Source organism: Galeopterus variegatus, unplaced genomic scaffold, assembly GCF_000696425.1.
Source record: "Galeopterus variegatus unplaced genomic scaffold, G_variegatus-3.0.2 Scaffold2334, whole genome shotgun sequence".
NCBI lineage: Eukaryota > Metazoa > Chordata > Mammalia > Dermoptera > Cynocephalidae > Galeopterus > Galeopterus variegatus.
Genome location: NW_007728445.1, coordinates 15,623 through 37,679, shown reverse-complemented (window position 1 = coordinate 37,679; position 22,057 = coordinate 15,623). Strand labels below are relative to the sequence as shown.

At 46.2% G+C, this 22,057-nt stretch overlaps 1 protein-coding gene across 3 annotated transcripts in view; it reads right to left on the bottom strand.

Annotated features, from left to right (window-relative positions):
* Positions 1-209: 209 nt before the first annotated feature.
* Positions 210-22,057, bottom strand: part of MMD2 (monocyte to macrophage differentiation-associated 2) — a 32,637-nt gene continuing 10,789 nt past the window's right edge. For 2 of the 3 annotated variants that reach the window (XM_008581357.1, XM_008581355.1), the window contains 2 exons: positions 16,156-16,257; positions 15,163-15,310 (listed from right to left, as the gene is read on the bottom strand). In XM_008581357.1, the coding sequence (XP_008579579.1) occupies positions 15,178-15,310; positions 16,156-16,257 (235 nt within the window). In that variant the 3' untranslated portion in view covers positions 15,163-15,177. Of the gene's footprint in view, positions 313-15,162; positions 15,311-16,155; positions 16,258-22,057 lie in introns of those variants that run through there. The other variant, XM_008581354.1, reaches the window with a different exon arrangement.

Below are 22,057 nucleotides of genomic sequence, written 5' to 3'. Positions count from 1 at the left end.
TCTAGTACCCAGGAAAAGAAATGTGTGACAGCCCTAATTTAATACAATGTCCACACTCTACTGATGCGGAACTGAAGCCCAGAGAGGCTAATGGACTCATCCAAGAACACAAAATTTAGTTAATAAGATTGCTTCTTCCTTGCAAAATCATATTCAAAAAGATATGTGTAAAATGTTGGTGAGGATGTAAAGAATCAGAGCCTGAGACACTGCTGATGGGAGTGTAGGATGGATGGTGCAGATGCTTTGAAAACATCTGGCGGTTCCTCAAGCGATGAGACGTAGTTACCACAGGATCCAGCAATTCCACTCCTAGGTATATTCCCAAGAGAAATGAAAACGTATTTCTATACAAAAACTTGTACACAAATGTTTCCAGTAGCATTATTCATAGTACCCAAAAGGTGGAAATAACCCATATATCCACCCATGGAAAAATGGATAAACAAAAATGTGGTATATTGACAACAATGGAATATTATTCAGCCATTAAAAAGTGCTGAAGTACTGACACATGCTACAATATGGGTGAATCTCCAAAACATTCTAAGTGAAGGAAATAAGTCAGACATGAAAAGACAAGTTTTGTGTGATTCCTCTTAAGTAAAATATCCAGAATAAGCACATTCATAGAGACAAAGTAGATCAGAGGTTGCTTAGGGTGGAAGGGGGAGCAGTAGCAATAAGGAGGTGGTGTCTAAGGGTACAGGTTTTTCTTTTCAGGGTAAGAAAATGTTTTGAAATTGACTGTGATGGTTGCACATATCTGTCAATATACCAAAGACCCTTGAATAGTACACTTTTTTTTCGGCAGGTGGCCAGTTTGGGGATCTGAACCCTTCACCTTGGGAACTGTACACTTTAATGGGTGAATTATAGGGCATGTGAATTATATCTCAATAATGGTGTTTTTTAAAACATGTGCAATCTCACCACAAACAAATAAGCAGGTGAGGTAACATATACGTTCATTAGCTGGATTGGAGCATTCCACAAAATATACATATTTTGAAACATCATGTGATACCCGATAAATATACACAATTTTTATTTGTAAATTTAAAAAATAAAATAAAATTTTAAATTAGTTAATTTAATTAATTAAAATAAAAGATGTGCAAGCCCAATAGGTAGAAACTACTGACAGTAGCTTCCAGGTGATACAGTTTGTGGCAGATTGCAATTTCCAAGATAGCCACACCAACATATATCCCATCCCACACACTTTTCTCACACCTTAACATGGAGGATGAAGGCCTACATTCCCTCCGCTTGAACTTGGGAGGATCTTCTTAGCTGCCTCAACCAGTAAAATACTGTAGACACGAAACGTGACTTCCAAGGCTAGGTCATAAAGCAATAATGTCTTCCATGTGGCCCTTTCTTTCTCTTGAGATACTTGCCTTGGGACCCAGCCACCATGCTGTAAGGAAGCCCAGGCCACATGGGGAAGTCACATATGGGTGTGTATTCGGCATGTCTTTTTATTCTGATAAAGTCCATTTTGACATTGGGTCCTTACTGACCCTGGAGGGACTGCACCTCCCAGGGCTAGCTGATTCCTAGAGGAAGTGAACGCTGGCCTGTGAGTGTTCCTCCCCGTGTGTTCATGACCACATTCCTCCCCGTCTCCCCCCTCCCCAATCCTGTATTGAGCTCTTACATTCCAGGCTAATAGTCCCCCTGCCCTAATCACCCCAGGGCCAGGTACCACAGGCCCCTGAAATCATTCACGCTAGCCAATCCTACACCTGCTTAGCCTGCCTCTCCTGCTCCCTTTTATACAAACCACAAGCAAGGCTCTTGCCCACATTTCCTTTGCTCCATCTCTGTCTCCTGACTGACCCCAGTGCATCTTCATGTGGCCCCCCATGGTGTGGTGTGGTCCCCTCGTCTCAGGAACTGTGAGTAACAAATGATGTTTTCAAAGACAATTGTCTCCTGATCTGCTGGTCTCACTACACCTGAGTAATAACAAGACATGAATTTCACAATGGTATTTGGCCAACTTCCCCAGTTAGGGCCCTGACCAGCCTCCAGCATGAACCAAGCACCAGCCATGTGAGTGAACATGCCTTCAGACCATTCCAGCCTCCAGCCTCCACGCACTCCCACCGAGATCCATACTCAGAATTCCTGACCCACAGAAGCCACAAAAGACATGATGGTGGTGGTTGTTTCAAGACACTATATCTTAAAATAATTTGTTATACAGCAATAGATAGATAATATCAGGTTACATTCACTTTATACTTTTCTAAATATCCCAAACTTTCTACGACAAACACAGACTGACTGCTTCTACAAGAAGAATTGGCAAACATTATTTTTTTAAAAGATGATTTGGCAAGAGTGAGGCATCTTGAATTTTCCTTTATTTAAGTGCTTTCTACTCCATTGGAAACAATAATATTCACCAGGAGGATTATTCTTCTTATTACAAATGTTTATCAAATACCGTGTTAATACAAAATAGCAATTTCACAAACACAGAAAGGGTCCAATACCAGCAGGACATTTTTTAAAAGTCATGCCAAAAATGCCATTCTCAGACATCATAGACATTACAAGTCATAAAAGTGAGTATGAAAAAACAATCAGAGAGCTCCTATTTTCCCCAAAGAAAGGCCTTAAAGAGCAGCAGGACGTGCACCTGCGCACAAGTGGAAACACTCCTAGTGGAAGCTGGCAGTGTAAACAGGACTGGCGGGCAGTTCGTTCAGCAGAAAGCCAGAACCTGAAATTTGAAATTGCCCACAGAAGCAGAGTTGCCCTTCCAGAATGGAGTCCACCCCTTCCTCGCATGGATCTCACTTCTCCCTCCTGTCTTCACAGCCCTGCTAACATTCATGCATGTTAGGTGTCTGTGACCACCCAGCTCCAAGGCCCCCCAGATCATGGGGCCATCACCAGGACAAGAGACCATAAATTTTGGTCTTGTATTCCTCCCAGTGGGGTCAGGGTTCTGAGTAACCAGATTCGTGGAAGCTCCTGATTTCTTTCTCCTTGCCTGTCGCCATACGGCCTTAGGCCACCCAGGCTCCCAAGGTATGGCACCATGCTGACCCTGCCAATCATGGCAAATAGGCACGAAGCACCTATTACCAACAACTGTGGCTTTCCAGAAGCATTCCACCAAGAACAGTTTCCAGGACTTAGGGTTCAGGCCCACTTGTGGGTCATAAAATCAATTTAGTGAGTTGCAACCAGCTACTTGAAAAAAGGATATAGGGTAGGATAGCGCAGGACAGGGCACACAAGAATAGGATAACATGACTGGATGGCGCTATGGCCTGAATGTTTGTGTGCCCCAAAATTCTATGTTGAAACCCCAGCCCCAAGGTGATGGTATTAAGAGATGAGGACTTTGGAGGGGGGCAAATTAAGTGATGGGGACTGAGCCTTCATGAATGGGATGAGAGCCCTTATGAAACATGTCTGAGACGGCCGGCCCGGTGGCGCACTGGAGAGTGCACGCTTGGGAGTGCGGCGGTGCTCCCGCCGAGGGTTCGGATCCCACGTGGAGACCGGTTCCCGCTCACTGGCTGAGCGCGGTGCGGGCGCAACACCGAGGGTTGCGATCCCGTTACCGGTCAGTAAAAAAGACAAAAAGGAAAAAAAAAAAAAGATGTCTGCGAGAACTCCCTTGCCCCTTCCACCATGTGAGGACACAGTGAGAAAGTGCCGTCTATGAACCAGGAAGAGGGCCCCGCCACACACCGAATCTGCCAGCACCTTGCTCTTGGACTTCCAGCCTCCAGTACTGTAAATAATAAATTTCAGTTGTTTATAATCCACCCAGTCTATGGTATTTTTGTTACAGCAGCCTGAACAGACTAAGTCTAGGATAAGATGGATAGGACAGGAAATATCAGAGAACATCACCCAAGTGCATGCCATTTCAATGAAGGGTGTGTAAACTGGAACTACGGTGCAAGATCTATTTCTTAGCATGGGTCTTAATCAAAAGGGTTTGAAAAACAGTGACACGGGGGATCAAGGGAAAAAGACAGCTACCCCGTGCAACCTGGAGCCTGGCCCAGACGATGCAACAGGCAGGTATCATGGCACACAGGTAAACCCTACCCACAAGAGCTGCCAGCCTCAGCTGGGATATGGCACCCTCCCCTCCTCACACTGCAACAAGGGTAAATATAGCCACGAAAGCCCATCATGAAGCCAGATTTGCAAAGAGAAAGTTAACAGGACAAGCTGAGGGTACGTGGGCAGAGAGATCCCATTTGTAGACCTGTGTAGATGTGTGTGTGGTCATAGTTGTGCCTAGTCCAGTAGATCCCAAATCCTCATCCCAAAACACCAGATTGATACAAAGAGTCACCTAATATTTTTTAAAATATTGCCTTATTATGGTATTTAAATGCTGCTTTATCTTGTGGGTGCTGGTGGGGAAAGCTGTCTGCATAGACACAAATGCTATAGGAGACAAGCCCGCAGCCTCCTTCCTGCCCAGTCGAGCCCCAACAACAAAGGGCATCCCTTTGGGACTCAAGAACTGCTAGGCCCTGCAGGAGGCTTTGGGCACAGTGTCCTTGCTCACCAGAGAGAGTTGCAGCCTTTGCCAGTTCCCCAAGGTGACCTGACCAGAGGCAGAAGCAGAGAACGTCTGCATCCTCAGACCTTTCATGGCTCAGGCAAAACTGACAGAATCAGGAATCTATCAGCCAGGAGACGGGATTGCCAGGAGGATTTTAGGGACGTGGCCTTTGCCTGCTGCCTCAGATCTCAGCTCTCTGGGAGCAAAGCAGCCTGATGCCATGGAAAGAGGAAGGCTGCAACACCCAAGGATTAAGAGCTGGATGACCTTGGACAAGTCACTTCACCTCTCTGAGCAGCCTCAGTTTCCCCACATAAAATGGAAACAGTAATTTCACCTTACCAGGTTTTCAGGGAGAAATATATAAGAACATGGATGTGAATATGCACATGTTCATAAATGCATATATGACCAGTTATAGTGATAAAGAGGGTGACAGGGTGTGGCACAGTGCTTTTGGGGTGCAGGCAGTGGTGTGCTGGTAATCTAGCCCTCCAAAACGACTAAGCTCTGATGCGTAGCATTTGCCGATTGCCAAGATGTAAACACCCCCACCTTGGCCAATAGCACACTAACAGGGGTTTCATGACTTACAAAGCTCCCAAATAGCTAACGGTTAGCCTACAGGGTGCTGTAAGCAGGGAAAGAACACCGACACCCTCACCAATCCCCCGTTTCCCAGCAGCAGTGGAGCTACATTAGACAGGATACATGCGGTCCCCTCAACCGCATGAGGCCCTCGTGGCCCTGCCTCCAACAGCGACCCCTCCGCACCCACAACCAGATCATCTGCAGGACAAGTACCCAGCTCCACCTCCCTTCACCCCTCCACGTCTCACTCCTCATGCCAGAGCTGACTGTTCTGATCTTCCAGACAAACCAGCTCTTTGGCAGCACCCAGGCAGTAGGTCCCAGGGTGCCCAGACTCCCCCAGGGATAGGGACAGTGGCCAATTGTGGGGAATAGTCAGTTCAGTGAGAGCAGACAGAATGACAGCTGTGGCTGGGTGGACAGACAGCATGAGGCAAGTTTTACCTAACTTCCTTAATGTGGCCTAAAGAAAATACCCTCAGTAAGGGCGGTGTGGGGGAACTTTATGTCGAAAGATCCTCACCACAGATTGGGTGTGTGTATATATAGAAATTGTGGTACACCCACTCAATGCAGACTTTTATTTCATTTATTTTTTGGCAGCTGGCCAGTACAGGGATGGAACCCTGGACCTTGGTGTTAGCAGCACCACGTTCTAACCAACTGAGCTAACCGGCCAGCCCTAGACTTTTAAAATAATGTTTACAAAGTGCTTGAAATAATATGGAAAAATACTTTAAAAGTAGGATATAAAAGTGTATACAGCAAGAGAAGAAAATGCTAAAGTAAAACACTCCTCATGGATCTGGAAGAAACACAAAAAGAAAACCACTAAAAGGTTTAGAGTGATTTTGTGGGATAGGGAGACACTAGGTAATATTTTCCACCTTTCTTGTACTTTATGGAATTTCTATAATAAGCATATATTATTTTAATGAAAAAAATCCTTACGGTTAAGAAAACCAACCCCCTTCTCAGTCACTTGACAGACACTCCCTCAACCTAGAGAGGAGCCTCGATGAGTCTCAGGGTCTGTCCTCAGAGGCCACCTTGACACTTACACTGCACAGAACCATTTCATTACCTCGTCCTTTCACCCCAGACCCTGCCGTATTCATCCAGTAATCCCAGGGCTGGCACGCAGCTGGCCACCGAGTTTCCGTACTACAGACCCACCAAGGACAGTCAGAGCTCACTGCAAACTTGAGCTGGGAAAACTAAGCCAGGAGCCTCCGATTAGCGTTCCAATTCGTCTTCTGATGTTCAATGTCACCACGAGCAGAGGCCAGGGAAGTGACCATGCAGATCACCATTGTGAATTTGCCTTCTTCCAACCCTGGATGCACAGGGGCCAATGCTTTCCCAAGGCTTCCTAGGCAAGCCTTCCCAGTCTCAGAAGAGGAGGAGAGACCACACATGGCCAAGACCAAATTAGTACTGAGAACCTACTAAGTTCTGGATACTGTGCTCATAGTAACTGGCCTCGAACATCCAGAGAGTCTCCCATTCCACTGCTCATACGCATCCTGCCCCGTCCTGCCCGTGTCTCCAGGTCTGTCTAAATGGCTAAAATGGGGATAGTCTTGGTCTACGAAAGTTGCCCCTGATGGAGCATTAGCAGATGTGAAATGAAGGGGAAACTCCAGATCAGTAGCTCTCAACAGTGTTTGGTCCAGGTGCCCTGGGGACCCCCAGCACCCTTTCAGGGGGTTCACAAAGCCTAACTATTTTCCTAATATACTGTGAAGTTATTTGTCTTTTTCCCTCTCATTCTTTCACATGTGTCCAGCAAAGTTTTCCAGAGGCTTCCTGGCATGTGATGTTGCAACAGACTGAATACTAACGCAGATAGGAGGGTCTGATTGGCTTCTGTTAAGGCAGACATTCAAGAGATTTGCAAACATGTAAAACAATGCCACTCTTCCCCTACATTTATTTTGTTTGGAAAATATAGTCATTTTTAATAGAAAAATATGTTTAGTGTGTTAGCACATAGTGGGGTTTGTTATCTTTAAATGAATTAATAGCTATTTTAAAATATTCTCATTGTTAATTTCCAGTATAATGAATGTTAATAGATATTAGCCCACCTACACAAAAGTTCTTTGGTGTCCTCAATATTTTTAAGAGTATAAAAGGGTCCTGAAATCAAAAAGTTTGAGAGTCACTGACCTACTGGTGCTGTCCAATAGAACATTCTACAATGATGGAAATGGTCTATATTCGTGCTGTCTAATATGGTAGTCACTAGCTACACACGGCTATTAAGCACTTAAAATGTGGGTAGGGTGAATGTGAGAATGAATTTTAACTTTGATTTAATTTTGATAGACTTCATTTAAATAGCCATTTGCAGCTAACAGCTACTACATTAGACAGAACACCACTAGAGGATGTCTGCTGTTTCTCTGCCTATCTGGGATTTATTGTTATTTTCTCTATGCTGTGTCTACCAGAGGTGTCTGTGCATGAAAGAGGGTCTCAGCATCGCTCCTGAGAGGAGCTGGGTCCACAATTCTCTGGGTCCAGGGACCACTCCTCGAGCTAGGGAGGGGTCTGCCATGCCCACCAGCTCGGGCTTTGTGCTCATCCGTGGTGTGCACAGCTTGGAGATGGACAGGCAGCTTACAATCAGCTAAGGAGGGCCCCCGGTTCATTTTATAGCTGATCAGATGAGAGCACAGAGAGGACAGTCATCCACCCAAAGTCACATGGCAAATGCAGAAGAGAAAAGCAGAACCCACATCTCCTGGCTCCTACCATGAGCCTTTTCCAAGATGCCCCAAAGCCTCCTGCTTCTGTGCCAATCAAGCTTGGACATATGGAAATTGGAACAAAAGAGCCACATGTTCTGGCAGCTGTGTGCTCAAGTGTACCCACGTCCACACATGGAAGACGAGGTCCCAAGGAGGGTGGGCCTCTCCTCCCTCCCTGGCAGGAAGACGTGTAAGTGGGCTCTTCAAAGAGCTGTGCCACCTATGCCTCCAGGCTGCAAGAGCAGGCAGCAGGGTGCATATCCTGTCACTGGAGTGGGCAGGACTTGGCCACTGCATTAGACATGGGAAAAGGACAGTAGTCCCCTGGGAGGACAAAAAGGAGGTGAGAGGGGGAAAGAGCACTGGACTGGACATCCGCTCTCCCAGCTCCACACCCCTGGGCATGTCACTCACCTGCTCTCATCCCCCATTTGCTGCTTTATATAAAGGAGCTCTCAAGTTTGCTCTCCCACCCCTTCCAACTCAGTCTGAAGGTCAGGGCTGCTCCAGCTCTCCAACACTGCACATCAGACCTCAAGTAAGACACCTAGAGAGGCCGATGGGACTGAGATACGTGGACTGCTACTGGCCAGCTGTGCACAGGAGGAGCATCCCGACTCCCGCAGTGAGCATTAGCATCGGACCAGAGAACGTACTTGGAATCAACACGGGATGGAAGCAGCACCCCTCCTCCCGGCCACCCTTCCACTAGGAGCCACATGGCAACACGTTCTCCCAAACGGTCGTCCTTTGAAAGCCTGGGTGGGAACCTCTGTCCCATGGGGATGGCCCTGTCCAACACTGGTCTGAACACCAGCTGTTGAACAAAACCTCACACCTATGTTACTACCCTTCAGAGCACATGAATGGGCTGAAGCAGAAACGTAGAGCCCACCATCCTCTCAACTGCTCGTCTCCAGGGGCAGGGAACCCTGAAGTGCAGACAGTGGAGTGGGGGAGACAGCATATGTGAGAGACATTTACAAGCTGTGTGCCCTTGGACACGTTACTCAACCTCTCTGAGGCTTCATCTCCAAATCAGTAAAATAGATGTTTTTTGTGATAGCAAGCAATAGATACCCCAAAACTTCGTATGTAGCATTTTTTTTATCACAGTCTCCATTTTACAAATGAGGAAACTGAGGCACAAAGAGGATGAGGGACTTGCCCAAGGATCTTGCTTGTTGGTCCTTGTAGAGCTGGATTTGGGTCAGGTCCCACTGGCTCCAAAATCCATACTCTGAAAATGAAGTTGCCAAGCATCTCGGTGACAGACCTGGGCCTGCACAGGGACCCTCCAGGGCTGGATTTGTTCTCACCGATTCCACACTCCAGGCTTTGTGAGGGCACAGGTGAGGGGCAGTGGGGTAGCACCCTGCCAGGCTAGCTTGTCCAGCTCATCACTCGCCATCTGCAGTGACACCACATCAGTAACGTGAACTTGGCCATGGTGGGAGTATTTACACCATGGAAACTGGCAAATGCTACACAACAGGGGTTTTTTTTAAAGTTATTATTTAAGTTTCCTTTTTTAGCTCAGCTTTCCTCTCCAGGGGAAAGACTTGGAGGGAGTAGCCTTCCTCGGAAACAGCATGGTCTGACCAACAGTAGGATGCTTGGGCATCAGATGGTCCTGGCTTCAAAGCTTTGCTCTGCCAGTTAGAAGCTGGGCACCCTTGAGAAAGTCACCAAACGTCTCTGTGCTTTGGCTTCCTGCTTTGTAAGATCAGCTAATAATCCTTACCCCATGGGGGAGTCTGTATCAATCAGTAGAGAGAGCATCTATAAAACCACTAGCACGAAAAGAGACTGGCACCAGGAGGCGCTCCACACAGGTAAGCCTCCACCTCCTCCAGCTTCCTGCTCCTTCCCTTGGCACCTGCTGCCGGGACTTCCACTGGCTCTTTCCACATCCCACGGATGCTGTTCCCAGAGCCTGCGTTTCAGCATCTGGTTACACAGCACATGGTGGAAAATCTGATAAGTGCCCATCTCCCAGCCCTTTGAGGTCCAACGGCCCCCTTTTAGCACCTGCAGTGCCTGAAGCCAGTGTGGGCACTGGTAGCAGCCTGAGCCATCCCCCACCCCAACTTCCTCAGCCAGAGCTGGAGGTAAATGCTCCACAGCTTCTGCAGACTGATATAGAAAAGGAAGTTGGGGAGCAGAAAACCCAGGACTGCGACAGCTCTCAGTACTGTCTAAATTACCCCACAGCGTGAGGCTCCCATCCACACCCAAGGTGGCTTTAGAAATTCAGATCCAGACCCATTTGCAACCCCCATCTCTGCACCCCGCTCCCCAGTGCTTTCCTGGGATTCTTCCCCAGCAGGCCTGGTGTGGGTGCTGACGGAGTGGAGAAGGCTCAGCTCTGAAGGATGAGTAGGAGTGAGCTGGGTGGATGGGGGGTGAACAGAGTTCCCAGCAGGGGGACCAGCACCCCAAAATGTACAGGGGCATGAAGGGGGGGGATGTCTTGGGGAAATGCAAGATCAAACGCGTGGGAGGAGAGACACAAGGAGATGCAGGTACCAGACTAAGGAGCTCAGCAAGGCTATGGGGCCACTAAAGGAGCCCCAAGTCACTGGCCCCGGAAAAAGAAACATGCAACGTGATGACAGGATTTTTATTTCAGACCAGCATGGTGCCATGCTTTGGGAGATTTCCTAAACAGCATGCCAGAACCCATGTGACCCCCTCCCCCAGCCTCAGGTCTAGGGAGAGGTCGAGTCTCAGCGTCCCTGCCCCCAATCAGGAGTGAGCCTCTCTGCAGTCTGCCCTCCCCTTCAAAGCTTTCCCTCCCCCTCTGACCTCCGACCCTGACCCCAGCTGGTGGGAAATACCAGGTGAGCTCCACAGGCAGGCTTACTGAAGACAGCTTCCCAGAGTAGAGAGCGCCTGCACAGACACACAAACACACACACACACACACACACACACACACAGGCAGGATAAAACCTACCCCCAAAGCATCTCCCGGCTCAGAAGCCATCCATCTGAGGAATGTGTCGAGGTGATTTAATACTGGCTCGCACACATGGGATGCAGATGCCGCAGCCCTGAATACCCTGGAATGGAGAGCTGAGCACAAGGCATCCTGCCTCTGCCCACCATCGCCCACCCCACTCTGGTTGGGTGTCATAGTATTAGGACCCTCTGACTTGAGAGACTCTTTATCCAGAGATTCTGCGAATCCAGTTCAGATCCCAGAGCTGTGCATGCCACTCCCCTCTGCTGTGCATGCCACTCCCCTCTGCAGTGAATATCCAAATGTTTAACAGACAGGCTGGCCCAGCCTTGAGGGGAGCTGTAAGGACAAGCTCCTGGAAGGCTTGTGGTTGGGCCACTGGGCACGTCAGAGGTTGAGGGTATCCTGGACACTCTGCCCAGATCTGCATCCAAGTGAGGTGGAGGCCTTCCTTCTGGGGCTCATCTGAGCACCCTCTTAGAGCCACTGACTGGCACCAAGAGAGAATCTGCATGTTGGCACCACAAAAGCCAAGTATGGAGCAAGTAAGCAAGTTTCCAGAGATCTGCCTGCCCTTCCTATGAATGAATGACTTTCATAATTTCTCTGGATTTTTTAGGATGAGAAAAAATGGCCAAGGAACAGCATCCCGATCCCCAATTGCTCGCTTCTCCTTTGTACTGAGAACCAACTATGGTGGAACAGATATCAGAGGCTACGTGGGTGTGTGCCTCAGTCTCCCTCTACTGCCTCCAAACTACCCACTCCAGGAGCTTCCCCAAAAGGGAAAAAGGACAGGGAGTAGAAGGCATTAGTGTCAGGAAATAAGCATGCTCCCCACATGGAGACTTTTAGCTGCTCTGGCTACGATCCCATTTCAGAGCACACCAGGCAGAAAAGGCAAAGAGGTTCCATCACGAGTGCCAAATCGTTTGGTAGTGGCTGCCCAGGGTACTGTGCTGAATTCTGATCCTACGCATATGCTGCCATTGATTGGTGATGTCTGCCATGGTCATGGACATTCACCATCCCAAAAAAAAAAAAAAAAGTAATGCATCTGGGTAGATACCCAAAGAATTGAAAGCATGGACAAAAGGCAGAAGTAACCTAAGTGTCCATTGACGGATGAATGCATAAATGAAATGTGGTATGTACTTACCATGGAATATTATTCAGCTTTAAAAAGGAATAAATTCTGACACATGCTAGGACTTGGATGTACCTCGAGGACATCATGCTAAATTAAATAAGCCAGTCACAAAAAGACAAATACTATATGATTCCACTTATCTGAAGCACCTAGAGTATTCAAATTCATAGGGACAGAAAGTAGAGATAGAGTGAATTATCAGGGGCTGGGCAGAGGAGGAAAGAAGAGGTATTGTTTAATGGATCTGGAGTTTAAGCTCGTGAAGATGAAAAACTTCCAGAGATGGATGGTGGTCATGGCTGCATGACAACATGAATGTGCCTAATGCAACTGAACTGTACACTGAAACATTTTTAAGACAATAAATGTTATGTTGTGTATATTTCACCACAACAAAAAAAAAAACATTATACATGTCCACGGCAAAAATATTTAGAAAAAAAATAATAAGAAAAAGTAGTAGTAGTCCTACCCCGAGAGATGAGCTCTGTTAACATGAGTTATTTTTAGTAAAAAGAACTCTAGTAGAATAGCAAGCAATTGAACAGGGAGAATGCCCTGCTAAGCCTGCACCCCAGCTCCCTGGGTCCACTTCCTACAGGTAAGCCCCATTAACAGCATTTTCACAATCCTTCCAGAAATTTTCTATATACCTACAATACGCAATATGTCTATATGCACAGGAACTAATCATTTTTAGATAAATCGGCTCATAACATCTCTACCTTTCTACAACTAGATTTTCCACTAAAGTCTCTTGGAGATCATTCTACAAGTCCACGTGTAGATCTTCCTCGGTCTTTTGCTAGAGTTTTTTTCAGGAGGTTACAGGGATCTGAACCCTTGACCTTGGTGTTATAACACTGCACACTAACCAACTAAGCTAACCGGCCGGCCTTTCCTTAATAATTTCTTATTTTTATTTTTTTGGCAGCTGCCCCTCAATCTTTTGCACAGCTCCAGAGTATTTCATTGTACATATGCACAATAATGTATTCATTCAGTCCTCAAGAGTATTATAATTGAATAGTAATTACATAATAATAATGTTAATAATACCCAATATTTCTTAGCACTTCCTATGTGCCAGGCACTGTCTTAAGTGCCTAACTTGAGTAGCTAATGTCATCGTCACAACAATCTCACGAGGCAGGTGTTACCCTATGTGGCAGTCATGGAAAAATGCCCACGACATTGTGCTAAGTAAGAAAGCAGGTTGCAGAACAGTCCATAGAGGGTGATCTTATTTTTGTAAAAGAAAAACAAACAAGTCAGTATATATCTGTATATGCACATACACTTGCATAAAAATTTTAAAGATGGAAAAGATACACAGCAAACTATTAATGGTGGTTGCAGCTGGAACATCATTTGGGGGAGGAGGTGGAAGAATAAGATTTTCAAAAGGACTTATTTTTTGCAGCGAATGGGTAATTAAACACACATTTACTATACATAAGTATATGCATTTAAATATATAATATATAATTCAATGATACTGTACAATTTAATAGATATAACTTAAATATGTGTATTTAAGTAAATATAGGGCTGGCTGATTAGCTCAGTTGGTTAGAGCGCAGTGACGTAACACCAACGTCAAGGGTTCAGATCCCCGTACCAGCCAGCCGCCAAAAAAAATTAAATAAACTTGAGGGGAAAAAAGGTAATCTGGAAAAATAAATACAAATCATAGGAAACTGTTGAACAGTAAGAGTAATGGGGCAAGACCTCACTGCCAAGTACAGAAATGCAGTTGAAATTACAATAAGCAGGGGCCGCCCGGTGGCGCACTGGATAGTGCACTGCTTGGGAAGCGCGGCAGCGCTCCCGTCCGAGGGTTCGGATCCCACGTACAGACCGGCTTCCGCTCACTGGCTGAGCGAGGCGCGGGAGCAACGCCGAGGCTTGCAATCCCGTCGCCGGTCCCCGGTCCGGTACGGGGGCAACACTGAGGGTTGCGATCCGTTGCCGGACACGGAAAAAAGACAAAAAAAAAAAAAGAAATTACAATAAGCAAAGCAGTTGGTATCAAAACAGACAAGCCAGTCGATAAGAACTGAAATCTCTGAAACAGATGCATTTTAAAATGGTAGATAAGTGAAATGGCTGTCTCCATCATTTGGGTAAGGAGCACCATATACAGAAGAAATTGCAGTAGGAATAAATAATTACAACATAAAAAGTAGATCGTAAAAGAAACAGGAGAAAATATAGGGAAACGTTTATATAAACTTGGGAGGGGAGGAACTTCCTAACCATGACACTGAAAGTAACAGCCATAAAAATAAAAAAAAAAAAAATTGTTAGATTTTACTACATAAAATTTTAAAACATTTTCCAATAATAATAATAATAATTTTAAAATAACAAACTGTCATCTGGCCTAGGGAGGTGGGCCAGCTGAGATAACTGTGCCCATTTGACAGATGGATCAACTGAGGCTCAGAGAGGAGAGGTGGTCCACCCACGGCCATACGACCTGCTTCCCTTCCCTGGTGGGGGTGCTTAGTCCTCCCTTGCAAGGCTCTACCACTCAGCAGGCTAAACAGTACAGACCAAAGACCCCATCACTAGCAGTCAGAGAATTCGGTGTCAAATCCCACCCCAGCCACTAAGGGGCTGCATGGCCTTGGCTGGACATTTCCTCTCTCCCAAACTGAGTGTTCTCATTTGTGAAATGGGCACATCACATCCATCTCGGAGGATGCTTGGGACGAGGAAGTAAACTCCTGTGGGTAGGACTCCTGCACTTCATAAGGGCTCAGTAAGTGTGCAGTAAAGAAAGAAACCTGGTTGCCTCTTTGCTTGGTTTCCATGTGCCAAGGAGCAGTTTAGGATGCAGAAACAGTGAAGGCAGGGAGTCAGAAGACCTGGGACTGAGACTCTGCTCTGTCTCTAACACTAATCATATGATTGTTACAGGTTTAATTTAGCAATTGGGTTCTTACTCTGTTCCAGGCACTGTTCTAATCACTTTACATGGATTTTTTCACTTAATCCCTTAAACAGAGGGGAAAGCTGAAATGCAGAGGAGTTAGTGAGCTCACTCAAGGTAAGGCAGAGAGTAAGAGATGGACAACCCAGCAGTTGGGGCCTCAGTTTCCCCATCTGCCGAGGGAGAGGGTTTGACTTAACAATCTTGACAGTCAGGTCCAGCTCAGGCACTGTCTGTTCCCTCCAGCCAGGGTGAGGCACCACCCTGGGCAGGTGGAACACTCACCATCGAAAGTATGACCAGAGCGGGGAAAAAGCCCATCACGACGTAGCACAGCAGCTCCACAAGTTTGTACCTGGGAGGAAGATAAGCCATCTTGGATTCAGGGACATAGTTCAACATGATGAAAACACAAACAGCTCCCCATTTCTAAGTGTGAGGGACACCTGACCAGAAGAGTGAGAAGAGACTCTTCCTCTGTCGAGCACTCCTGGGCTCCAATTTTACTCAGCTACACCCAGTAGGTGCTAGCATCTGTGTGACCTTGGGCAAGTCTCTTTCCTTCTCTGACACTCAGTTTCCACATCTGTAAAATGACATGCTGGAGCTAAAACAAGGATTGCAAATACTGGGCCTAGCATGCACGTGGGCACTCCCAATGCTCAGCCCATGGCAGACATTACTATTCAATCCCAGCATCTTTGCCCACAGGGCCCAAGCAGCCACTCTCAATCTAGCGGGGTTGCTGCATTAACTGAAATCTATTTGCTGTCCTTGAGCTACATGACCTGCAGAGGCCCCACAGGTCCTGAGATTCCAGGAGTCTGTTAATCTCTTTTGCCCTGTTTCTTTCCCCACTTAATCATTCTCGTCCCTGTGGCTCAGCAGGATGGGGGTGCAGAGAGTATGGCTGTCTCAGAGACTCTCCTCCTCATCTGGTGACAGTTTAGGTGACGCATGACCCAGGTCAATGGGTTTGGGAACCTATGATGTCTTTTTGAAAAACTCTTTAGGTTGACTGTATGGGCTGTGGGACCTGGTGTCCGTCCATGGGCCTCAACATTGGGATGCCAGACAGAGCCATGCCCTCATGCTTCTGGGGTCATCCTGGGGTCTCACCTGCCTGGGGCACTAGGGAGGCCCCACTGTAGCATCAAGGGGCACCCACCTACCTGAGACCCCCAGCCCTCCCCGGCTTACCGCTCATGGAAGAAGAAGACATAGATAGTGCCAACAGAGGCCATGATCCAGACCAGCCAGCGCATGTGGGAGGCCCAGGGGCCCAGCTCCCGAAGGTTCAGCCTGGGAGAGAGAAAGCCGAGGTCACAGCCTGAGGGGGGCCCACCAGGACCTAGCCCTCAGTGGCTGGCCTGTCACAGGAACCAACCCCAGAGAAGCCCTGAACCCTATGGCCCTCCACAGGTGGGACATGGGCTTTCATGAGAAGACATGTGGAGAGGCAGAAAGATACAAAAAATTAAATCAGTAAGCAATTATTAGAGGAAAATTAGCAAAATGGATAATGTCCAAGAGTGAAGGTAAGGAGCACCCCAAACTAATAGGAGTACACACAGGTAAAGCCTGTTTGGAAGGCAATTTGGCAGAGTCTAGCAGACTTGGAAGTGCACATTCCCTGTCACTCCAGGTTCAGCAGCTAGCCAAAGAAACATTGTTTTGTACATAAAGACACAAAAACGTTCATTGTGGCATTGGTCACAATAGGAAAAGCCTGAAAATCACTCAAATGGCTACCAAAAGGAGAAGGGGAAACAATGGTATCCGTTTGTGCTGGTTATCAATGCACGGCCTGGTAGCTCTGGTTTTACCCTTTTTGCCTGCTCTGTGATAATACAGTCGGGCCTTGTGAATAGTTTTCCTTTGCAGCAGGTGTAATGTTAAATTTTGGCAGTAGAGGCTCTGGAGAGAATTTGCAAGAGGAAAGGCTCTTCTTTCCTGGTTCCTGTGGTTCTCACCCCAGGCTGCTGGAGACAGCATGCTTTTTCTCCATGGTTCAGTCCAGCAGTTTCTCTGGTGCTAGGTGCCTGCAGTGCACAGCTTTCTCCAGCATCTGGCCTTAGTGTGTTTCCTCCAGCTGTTGCTTAGGTAACAGCTGCACAGACAGTAGCTCCAGGCAGAGCAGGCCTGTGCCCCAGCCTGGGGAGCTGCTCCCTGCACCCTCTCTTCAGCACCACAAACATGCTTGGGGTTCCCATGAGGCTTCCAGTCAACAAGCTGATTGTCTAGCTGCCTAGAGCTGTCCTGACTGAAGTGCACAGAAATGCTCTAGGTCCCTGCAGAGGGGAACTCTCCAACTCTGGGTTCCAGAGGCTTCCCCAGTGTATAACAAGTGCTGAGGCTCCACACCTCCCTGTGGATGGCCTCCCTTGGCACCCTGGGGTGCAGATTTCTGGCAAGTTGCACCAGAAGGCTCTTCATCAACTTCTCTGTCATCCACTGTGCCCAAGGCCCTTCATTTTCAGATGATGTGGGATCTCAGTCCTGAACAGAGGAGGGGCTTTTCCTTGGGCTCTCAACCTCAGCATAGACCCTAGGGGTAGGAGTTGTCCCTTATATCTGCCACAACTGGGTTCTTTACACTGTCTTCAACTTTAATTAGTCAATTCTGCACCACCTCAATCCTCTGTTAATAATTCTCAATATTAAGTTTTCTTTGTTCAAATCACTGTATGTGTTAAATAAAATTATCAGAGGTCATTGTTTTGGACTATGTTCCTGCACGAGGCCCTAACAGACCAGATTCAAAATCAAAATGGAATCACCCCTGCTAAATGCCAAGTCATTTAGGCTGTAGTCTGACTTCTCAGAAGTCAGGAGAAGAGATAACAGCCAATTTCCAAAACCCTAAACAGGCCAGTTTTAATCCTCAATAGGTGTGATAATGAAGTTCCCTCTGCTTTAATCCTTACACAAAATAGACAGCTTGAAGTAACCTCATGTTAAGCAGACAGTTATTTTTCTATCGTTCTGTCTTCCTCCCACCGCCTCACAAGGAAAGTAGCTTTGAAATGACCAAACTACTTCTTGTTCTTTGTTTCTGCCTTCTTCAGCTTTTTTCTGTCTATAAAATTTACCTCCTCTGCTTGGCTCATTGGAACACTTATTCTATTTTATTGAATAATGTTTTGCCTGACAATGAAGCCAACTGAGATCTTTAAATTTGTTGTAATTTTGTTCTTTGACACATGGTTCCTGTCTCCTGACTGTACACTGACTAACACACCATTCTGAGGAATATTCACAGCAGTTTAAAAAATATGAGGATGACCTGTTTGTATCCATGTGCATTGATCTCCAAGATACTAGGTGTTGTGGGGAGTGGAGTGAGCCAAGAAAAACATGACTATATTATTTGTACATATGGAGAGATAAGCGTAAATACACAGAAAAATATCTGAATCCCTTTCCAAGTGGTTCTGTTGGACTGAGCAGGACTGAAGCCATGTTGGGACCTAAAGCCACCTGGCACATTTCAAAAGGACACAGTCTTTTTTCTTGGCATGCATTTCTCTGAGTTCCCTCTTCTCCCATGATTATTTCAATTTGCTCTCTGTTTACTCCTGACCCCACTTCATGTTGCCCTAATTTGGCCTAACCACTGTTTCATCTTCTCCCCTCAGCCCCCGATGTGGGACATGAGGACCTGGGAATAAACTGCCCTAGCACCAAGGGACCAGTACAAAAATAAGTAAGACCTTTTCAATCAGGAAATTGGTCATCGATGCTTTCATGAGGAATGTTTTGATCAAAAAGGGGGAAATAATGTCTTGTTGCTGATTTGGCTACACAAGCAGTTCTCTAAAAATATTCACAGCTTGGGGGAGGGGGGATCTCATGACTTGATTGGATGAGCCATCCTGTTCCTAAACACGGGGTTCATGTAAGTTCTTTAAATGTTGCTGTTCCAGTTGATGTATAGCTTAGTAACTCGGAGTAAGACACCTGTTGTCAAAATCAACTGCTAAGACAATAGATAAACAAATGCCTCTGCCACTCCAGCCGGGTACCAAAAGCTATGTCCTCCATCATGTCAAATAGTTCCATTCCAAGTTAGCCCCTTCTACGCCCCGACTCAGCTCGAAGCACTAAAATAAGTCATCTGTCCTGATGCATAGAAATGAAAGGAACTATTAACTAGGGAAGTTGCTGGAGTGAGCAGGACTGAAGCCATGTTGGGACCTAAAGCCACCTGGCACATTTCAAAAGGACACAGTCTTTTTTCTTGGCATGCATTTCTCTGAGTTCCCTCTTCTCCCATGATTATTTCAATTTGCTCTCTGTTTACTCCTGACCCCACTTCATGTTGCCCTAATTTGGCCTAACCACTGTTTCATCTTCTCCCCTCAGCCCCCCATGTGGGACATGAGGACCTGGGAATAAACTGCCCTAGCACCAAGGGACCAGTACAAAAATAAGTAAGACCTTTTCAATCAGGAAATTGGTCGTCGATGCTTTCATGAGGAATGTTTTGATCAAAAAGGGGGAAATAATGTCTTGTTGCTGATTTGGCTACACAAGCAGTTCTCTAAAAATATTCACAGCTTGGGGGAGGGGGGATCTCATGACTTGATTGGATGAGCCATCCTGTTCCTAAACACGGGGTTCATGTAAGTTCTTTAAATGTTGCTGTTCCAGTTGATGTATAGCTTAGTAACTCGGAGTAAGACACCTGTTGTCAAAATCAACTGCTAAGACAATAGATAAACAAATGCCTCTGCCACTCCAGCCGGGTACCAAAAGCTATGTCCTCCATCATGTCAAATAGTTCCATTCCAAGTTAGCCCCTTCTACGCCCCGACTCAGCTCGAAGCAGTAAAATAAGTCATCTGTCCTGATGCATAGAAATGAAAGGAACTATTAACTAGGGAAGTTGCTGGAGTGAGCAGGACTGAAGCCATGTTGGGATCTGAAACTACCTGGGATGTAGGCAAATTTCAAAAGGACACAGTTTTTCTCTTTGCATACATGTCTCTGAGTTCCCTCTTTTCCCATGGTTGGTTGATATTTTGAACCTTGGTTATGGGGCAATTTGATATTATTTACAGAAGTATAAAGTTGTTTTCCAGCCAGCCTGAAGCTGCACACTTGCATGTACTGAGAAACCAAGGAAGACATTAATAAAGCTGTGCTGATTCCATCCCTCCAGCAGGACCTGAGATAGCAGCAAGGACAGGGGCAGAAACCAGACGGAGTCTCAGTGAGACCTTGCACCTGGTTCCTTGCACGGAGCCCCCACAGCTCACATCCCCCTCCTCCTGCTTTTCATTTCCCACATTCCACTCCCTCAGCCCCCTCTTTAAAAACCCCTCAGTAAATCTGAGTCTTGGAGATGGCCTTAGTCTGGCCTTTCTCCTTCAGGTTTACAAGAGAGACAGGTGACCCTAACATCTCTCCTCAGGTCACCTGGATAAAAGCTGACTTCCATCTTCACCAACATTTGACTTTTGATTGGTTTGTTTCTGAAAGGCAGCCGGACCTGTGCCCCATAACAGTTTTGTCTGGAAATGGACAGTTAATGATGATGGTTATTAGGGAAGAAGTTCCTTTAAGTTTTTTTCTGGAATTAATTTCTTGAATGAGAACGTGTTATATAAAACTTCTGGGGGAAAAAAAGTGACCTGCTCAGAATCCAATTGTCACTACAAATAAGTTAAGTAATACCCAAAAATTTAAAGGTAAAAAAATAATAATCCATCTTCTTGCCTAAATAACCATCAGTGGGCATCACTTCAGATGTCTCTCCAAGCACATATACAAATAGGCCAATGAGTAGAAGGATGAGTATAAAATGGGAGAGAGGGGAAGGCAGAGGAATGGACAGAAGGATGAACTGACATGAAGGAAAGGGGAAAGGGTGAGAATCAAATTATACAGGGTGTTTTTCATTAAAAGCATTACATTTAATTTTAACTTGACTTTAACAGAAGAAAATTCAAACAAAAAATTTTTGCTCAAATTCAAACAAATGCTTCTGTACCATAAAATTCTAAAGTTAAGAAGTTAAATTATGAAAAGCATAAGTTGAATTTCTTTTTTTTTTTTTTTTTTTCTTTTTTTCTGTTTGGCAGCTGACTGGTAAGGGGATAGGAACCCTTGACTTTGGTGTTATAACACTGGGCTCTAGCCAACTGAGCTATCCAGCTAGCCCTGGTTCATTATTTTAAATGGAGTCAATATTCACTACCATTTTCTTTTTTCTTTTTTTCCTTTTTTTTGATGGCTGGCTAGTACAGGGATCCGAACCCATGCCTTTGGTGTTATAAGGCTGCGCTCTAACCAAGTGAGCTAACCAACCAGCCCCTACAACCATTCCTGAACTTTGTGCTTTTTTAATCTTCTCTTTATTGGCTAAATTTTGTTGCCAAAGTTTTTTTTTTTTTTTTTTTTTTTTTTTTCAATAACTTCTCATGGGTACTGGCTTCTCTGGCTTCTTTCATGTATGGGAATTGCTGCCTGTTGTTTTAACATCTGCATGATAACCTCATGAGATCATTTATTCTGAGTTCTACCTTTGAGAACTGTACAAGTGTTTCAGCATTAAATGGTGCGGTGGCCATCCAGAGGCTAGCCTGATTTTTCTGCTTTGTACGTGATTTAGTTTTTCAATCTTGATGTCTGAAGAATTTGTCTCTGTCCTTCATTTCCTTAGTTTCTCTCTGATTGCGTTAACTTTTGGCTTTTTAAAAATAGGTGTCTTGGACCGGCCCGGTGGCGCACTGGATAGTGCGCCGCTTGGGAAGCGCGGCGGCGCTCCCGCCCGAGGGTTCGGATCCCACATACAGACCGGTTCCTGCTCACTGGCTGAGCGAGGCGCGGGAGCAACACCGAGGGTTGCGATCCCGTTGCCGGTCCCCGGCCCGGTACGGGGGCAACACTGAGGGTTGTGATCCGTTGCCGGACACGGAAAAAAGACAAAAAGGAAAAGAAAAAAAAACCAAAAAAAACAAAAGAAAGTTCTGGAGCAGAGGGGAGCAGCGTTGATGTGGGTCCTAATCCCACCTCACCCCCCAGCAGCCATCCTGAGTTGTCCTGCCAGTAACCCACAGCTGCGGAATGCGTCACCTGCTCTTTCCTCTCTACTGAC